This window comes from Sceloporus occidentalis, unplaced genomic scaffold (assembly GCF_023333645.1).
Source record: "Sceloporus occidentalis isolate IW3139 unplaced genomic scaffold, rSceOcc1.0.p SCAF_5, whole genome shotgun sequence".
NCBI classification, from domain to species: Eukaryota; Metazoa; Chordata; class Lepidosauria; order Squamata; family Phrynosomatidae; genus Sceloporus; species Sceloporus occidentalis.
Genome location: NW_028316985.1, coordinates 75,274,396 through 75,281,462, shown reverse-complemented (window position 1 = coordinate 75,281,462; position 7,067 = coordinate 75,274,396). Strand labels below are relative to the sequence as shown.

Here is a 7,067-nt window from a genome sequence, read left to right as displayed (position 1 = left end):
GCTTCTGACCTAAAATTCCTTTTTCCCAAGAAGTGAAGAATAAGTAATAAGCCAAAATGGCCATTTTCTCTTTCTCAAACACAGCCAATAGTCAGCATGTTTTCAACTGACTTGCTCCTGCTTCTTGTTCTAAAGGATTTGCCGCAACTCAGGAAACTTCTACCTCACCCTTTATTACAATAGTGCCAATGGAATTTTAAAGTACTCTAATTTTGTATCCACTGCATAATGCTGCTGCTGAAATCTGTATCATGTGAAAAACTGTAACTACTTGGTTTGTGAAAAATACCAAGAAAAAGAGTTCATTTTCCTATCATTGCTCTTGGAAAATATGCAAAATATTCAAGAAGCAACAAAAGCCTCCCCTCAGAAAAGAAAACGTTTGTGGGAACAATGACTGCTTGGGGGGCGGATTATCTGAAACTTGCTTTCAATACAAATACTCTCAATTAGATCATAGCTTGTAATCTTCCTAATCTACTTTGATCAGATTCGATCCCAATTGTTCTTCTCAATACAGGTATGGAATTCAGGGAACAGTCTGACAAGAGCTCCACTTATAACCAGGATTTCCAATGTGTGAGTCTGGGTTCAGTCTGTCAGCAAATGCAAGAGAGGTACAAATTCTTTTCTGACCAAACCATTTCAATTTCAAATTTGACATATAATGAAACTAAGCAAGCAGGTTGATTTACAATGTCCTTCAGTATTCCAAATGGAGTAACACAGAGATGGGTGGGTGCTTTCTGCAACACAAATTGACTAACTGGTGTAAGCTCAAGGGATAATCTCTTTCATTTTAGAAAGATAAGTCAGCCCTCAGCTTTCATAGGAGTTAGGGGCACAGGATCCCCACAAAAGCTGGAAAACCAGGCCTGCTGTTTATTTATTAATCTACCTGAGATAATACTTCTCTAGGCCTTTCTAGGTCCTCCACTGCAATTGGACTGCAATTGGTCCACTTCTTTCAGAACTCCTGCTGGAACTTCTTCTGGAAGTTGACCATAGAAATATGCTGGAGGACCTATAAATGCCTAGAGCATTTTCAGTCACTTATAGGGCAACAGTGGCAGCAAATTCAATAATCCACAAATAACTAAAACAGCTAATGTTTAACCCACAACTATGGAGAGGCGACTGTAGTTTTCATAGTACTGCTACATGTGAAGCCCCTTACCTGTTTAAAAGGTAGCATCGGGTAATATATGATTTGAAATGGAGGAGCTTGTTTAAACTGGTGAATTTTCATTATGTTCATGGTGTCTGCCACAGAATTGGCTACAGATAACTGATAATAAATTGGGCCTTTCAGCATTTTTTAGATTTGTTTTATATATAGATATATATGTACAAGGAAGGTGCTCAAGCTCTGTCTTACATTTCAGGAGCTGCATTTAAAAAACACTTTCTCAAGGCACTTTGAAGAGTCAAGGGTATTTTGAAAACCCATAATAAGGGGCAGTTAGCCTGTTTCTTGCCATCTTTTCAGGAGGAGAACATGGAGCCATAGGTAAGTATGAACCTCCTTGTAATACAGTTGCACAAAAAGAGCTACACTGTTTACAAGCTTTCTCTGGCTGGAAACCATCTCCACAAATTAGGCATGGAATCTTCTTTTTCTTGTTCTGCAGACCTTTAAATAAAGAGCAGACATCCACATTAATTCCACAGCTTTCAAAACAGATGAACTAAGACTTCATTGAGAGGTTGCACTCTTATCTACTATGTTCCGAAAGCTTTTAATCACACTACATAAGTTGACTAGCTCATCTGTGCAAGGATGTCCATGTTATCCCTCGAGAACCCAAATTCTGTAGTTAGTCTTTCGAAAGTAGTAGTAGTAGTATGTATGTATGTATTAAATCTAAACACAACCACAAATTTAAACATATATTTAAAACAAGTATAAACAAACAATAACAAAACAAACTTAAACTACTAAACAAAACCAGACATACAGTATTGATTTCCCTCCACACAAAAAATTGATAGATATAGTGCTATACTTCATTATATATAATATCATATTTATGCCTCTACAACATACAAACTCTATTTATTTTACAAAATACAAAGCTGATTCAAATCCCCAACGAGACTGGAAGTATGAGATAAACAATTCTCAGTTTTTCTTAAAATTATTCAAAGATTTATCCTTGATAAGAATGGTCAAGTTGTCACTTTTAGCCAGTTCAATCATCTTGGTCAGCCAATCTTCTTATCTCAGAGCATTCATGTCCTTCCATCTCAGAGCAAAGATTATTTTTGCTGTTCTGATCCTATATTGTAAAATCTTTCCATGTTTCCTCTTGATTTTATCAGTCAGCATTCCAAGCAAAAATGCCTCAGTTTTCAACTATATGTTGATATCTTACAGCATTACATGAATTTGAGTCCAGTATTTCTGCACTTTATTTCAGATCCACCACATGTGGAAGAAAGAGCCTGTGTTCTGATTACATTTTCAACATGTGATTGAACTATTCTTATACATTTTCAATAACATGTCTGGTGTTAAATACCATCTGTGCATCATTTTATTAAAATTTTCCCTTACATCATAACTCAATGTAAATGTCAAACTCTTTGTCCACATCCTTTCCCATTGTTCCATTTGAACTGGGGAACCAATATTTTGAGCACATTTCACCATATAATCCTTTACCTGTTCTCCTTCAGTTTCAAATCTCAACAATAGTTTATACATTTTTGCAATCAAATGTCCATCATCAATACACAGTTGAATTTCAAATGCAGATTAAGACATTTTCACTTAATTGTTTATTTTTAAAAAACAGTTTAACATATGTCCTAATTTTGTTATTAGTCTTGAACAGAGTACACTCACTGAATCAGTTGGATTTACCTTTGTGTTGACCATTCAACAATTAGTTGAATCTGTCTACTCTAGCTGAGACTAACTAACAGGATGCCACTCAAGTGTTTTGTTAATGGCTGCTTTTATTGTAATGTTTCAATAATAAATAATACTTTTTAAAAGTGTTGCCTTCTGTGTGAGAGAAAAAACTTTTCTAAAGTTTTTTGTGGGTCTTTTGGGCTATGTGGCCATGTTCTGGAAGAGTTTATTCCTGACATTCACCAGCAGCTGTAGCTGGTACCTTCAGAGAATGCTGACCATTGGTAGAGAGGAAGTGATTTATATGTTAATCTGTGTTTTGGTCTATTATTGTATGGCAAGGCCTCAGGGTGTCTTTTTAATTAATGATTCATTGTCTGCTGGGAAATCCTTCTGATCCTGAGTGGTTTTCATTTGTTTCATCTGGGTCTTGATTTTGGTGTTTTTCAGGACTGGTAGTCAAACTTGGTTTACTTTAAGGGCTTCTTCTTTCCTGTTGAGGTTGTCCAGGTGTTTGTGGATTTCAGTGGCTTCCCTGTGACCTGATAGTTGTTGGCATGGTTCAGAATTTCAGCATTTTCAAATAGCATTTGATGTCCCAGATGGTTTATAACGTGTTCTGCTACTGCTGGTTTTTCTGGCTGGTTCAATCTGCAATGTCTCTCACATTGTTTGATTCATGTTTAAACACTCCATTTTGTGGTCCCTATGTAGACTTGTCTGGGTCTCTCTTGTCCTTCACTGAGCGTAGCTTTAGCTGGATTTTCTTGGCCGATTTATAGATCATTTGGGGGTTGTGTTTCCTCACCAGTTTCCCTATTCTGTCTGTCACTCCTTTGAGGTATGGTAAACATACTGTCCCTTTGTGCGGTTGCTTGTCTTCACTCCTCTGGGTTTTTCTGGGTCTGGCAGCCCTTCTGATGTCTGAGCTGGAGTAACCATTAGCCTGTAGAGCCCAGTCTAGGTGCTTCAATTCATCTTCCAGGAAGTGGGGTTCACAGATCCTTTTTGCCCAGTCTACCAGTGTTTTTATTGTGCTTTTCCATCATGAATTGGATATTGGGGAGGGGGGGGGAGGAACATCACCATTTTTGGATGTCCTGTCATCTGCAATCCAAGTCAATGTTTGGGTTTCCTAAGTGGGAACATCCCCTCTTTATACAGAAAACCTACACACAGAGACCAATACCCGCACAAGAACTCCAACCATCATCCAGGGGGGAAAAGGAGCACAATAAAAACACTGGTAGACCAAACAAAAAGGATCTGTAAACCCCACTTCCTGAAAGATGAATTGAAGCACATAGACTGGGCTCTACATCCTGAGCAATTGATTTCCAAAGGGAGTCTGCTGTAAGTACAACTGAGTCTAGGTACAACTCTTAGTTGATGTTTCTGTTACAAGAGGTTTCCATTGCTGAGCACAGGATGAATGTCTTGAAATGAGGGATAATAAGCATAATGAAAATGCAGAATTGGCAACACTATGCTCCAAGACAAATAGCAAACCAAATTTTGGGGGGGGGGGGGGAGTTTTGAAGGCCTGTGATGCTGTGACAAACTTTAAAGTATCTGAGCAAATTACCTCCAAGGATGGATTAGTCAATGAATTACAGAATTTTTAGTTGAATAAGTGAATAGGAAAACTATAGAATCACAGAAATGAAAAACTGTGTGAGTGGGAATGAAATTGTAAAATTAAATGGGAGGGCTAATGTCATCCCAGGGCATCATAGCTATTGGCAGAGCAGCTTTCTGTGCTCCTTTGGTGCTGCATCATCTAGATGCAGCACCAGAGGAGCACCATGATGCCACCTGCTGTGTGGTGTGCTGGCGGCATCATGCAGGCATGGTGATGGAGCTGAGGCACGCGTCCTGCAGGTGCCATGACTCCACTCTGCCCCCATGCCAGCCTTAATGGCTGGTCTATACAACCCCTTGGTCTACTTTTTCAGATGCATAGACTGCACTCCATACATCTGAGGAACTTACCCACAAGGCAATTAGCAATTGAAGAAGTAGGCATTTAGGTGAGGAAAAATGGCAGAGAAGTGGGTGTGAACCCCCATCCTCTAATCCCACTACTCCATGTGATTGGGAAGGAATTGTGGGCACCTTTAACCTTTTGAAAAAAATCTCTGGTCTTCCGTTATCATGCCTAGTTTGGTCTTTAAATTGGATTAACACTCATTGTTTTTCCAATGGGAACTGAACTTCTCTTGGGAGAGCAAGAGATCTAAATACGAAAATCCTTACACAAGCACATTTTTAAAGGATTACAGGTTGGAAAACAAGACAGTTAAACTGCCTCAAACCCCAGACAAGTTTTCATTCAAATAGATGCTAAACAGCTTGGTTTCAAAAAATAGTGGGCATAGCGCTCCCTCTCCCCCATCTCAGTACAATATTTTCAGTTTTACTCTAACTGCCTCTTTAGTGAATAAATTGTCAGTTAGTGGTCAGTAGTGGTCAGTAGTGGTTTGAGTGTTGGACTAGGGCTCTGGAGGCCAGGGTTTAAATCCCTGTTCAGACATGGACTTTGGGCAAGTCACACACTCTCAGCCTCATAGGAAGACAAAGGCAAACCCCCTCTGAATAAATCTTGCTAAGAATAATTCACCCTAGGATCACCATAAGTAAGAAACTACTCAAAGAACAATAAGTGGTGTGCTACTGTAATGCTGGCTTTATCATTAGGTAGCCATAAATATTAAGTTTATATTATATAACATAAAATATTTTAATATTCATTTTACCTGTATCTTTAGAGGGTTGAAGTAATGCCCAATCTAATCCATGTGGCTTTGGAAAGGTAGTGACAATTTGATTCCCAATCTGGTGACTGCTTGGCAGTTTAGCTACTTTGGTCTTTTTTTTATCAGACATGTTTGTTGCTTCATGACCATCAACTATGCGAGGAAAGTCTATGGTTTTGGCATGCTTTCTGTGGTTGGTTTTTACTTTCAGGTTCTTATCTTGCAACTTCTTGAGGGTCTTTGGCAAGGTACAAGGAACATTACTTCCATTTTTTACTTTCACATTTTGCTTGTCATTGATAGGTGCTAACAAATCGCCTTTAATTTCTTGACTGACTGCAGATTGTGGTACATTTAGTAGTGGTTCAAGGAAATTAAAATTACTGATGGGAACCAGATGTTTTTTCAGTCGCCTAAAATTGACTCCCTCAACAATAAGGTCTGTAGGATTGAAGGGTGGCAGATCCATCATGGGCTACAAAAGAAGGGGGAGAAACAGAAACAAGTGTTGTTGTTGTTTTTTAATCATTTTTTTCTTCCCAAAATGCAAGTTAGGTATTACTTATTTTCATAATTGTACAATGATGGGGAATGATAGGAAATGTGAAGTCAAGGGCTTTCATGGCCAGCATCCATAGTTTTTTTCCATGCCAGCATTCTCTGAAGATGCCAACCACAGATGCAGGTGAAACATCAGGAATAAACTCTTCTAGAACATGGCCACATAGTTTGAAAGACCACAAAAAACTATGGATGCCAGCCATGAAAGCCTTCGACTTTACATTGGAAATCTCTATGGGGAGAAACTGTTCCAAGACACCCAGAGACTGGAAAAACTCCAGACCAGAAAAGCACATCTTCTCTGCTCACTAACCTTCCTGCTATGCTGCAGAGACACAGATACCATGCCACACTTTCTCACAACAAAAAGGACCTTAAAATCCCCACAGGTCAACCGTATCTACAACAGGATGGAACATGCTCTGTTATGGGAGAGAATACACACCGAACTCAAAGAACTGGAAAATACAGACAAGGAACTGCTATCACTCCATCTCAGCATCAATCAAAAGATGAACACCCAAGACTGGGACAAAATGGACAGCCCCATCTACAGGAAAATGGAAAAAGATATGGCAGACCATACCAAAAGACAAAGACAAAAATTCAATAAATGCCACAGGCACTAGCTGAAACCCTCACTGAACACATCATGAACCATCATCAATCTCACACAGTGCAACATGCAAAAGAGGAACCATCCATCCTGATCAAAGGAGACAACTTTGCAGTAACCACCACCATAATCCCACTTGAAGACATCATTGCCTAGGTTGAATCCGCCCTCCACCATCTGCCAGAGGAGGAAGTGGAAGAGATAAGAGGAAAAACAGCAAAGATTCTGCACAAGGAAAAACCACCTCCCAGCAATATAACCAAAAAAAAGAAAGAAA

General features: G+C 39.1%; 1 protein-coding gene across 1 annotated transcript in view; it reads right to left on the bottom strand.

Annotated features, from left to right (window-relative positions):
• Positions 1-1,427: 1,427 nt before the first annotated feature.
• LOC149312342 (protein monoglycylase TTLL8-like) overlaps positions 1,428-7,067 on the bottom strand; it is a 38,253-nt gene continuing 32,613 nt past the window's right edge. Inside the window, exons 13-14 of the mRNA XM_089527196.1 lie at positions 5,614-6,088; positions 1,428-1,633 (exon numbers count right to left, since the gene is read on the bottom strand). Of these exons, the coding sequence (XP_089383322.1) occupies positions 1,428-1,633; positions 5,614-6,088 (681 nt within the window). The remainder of the gene's footprint in view (positions 1,634-5,613; positions 6,089-7,067) is intronic.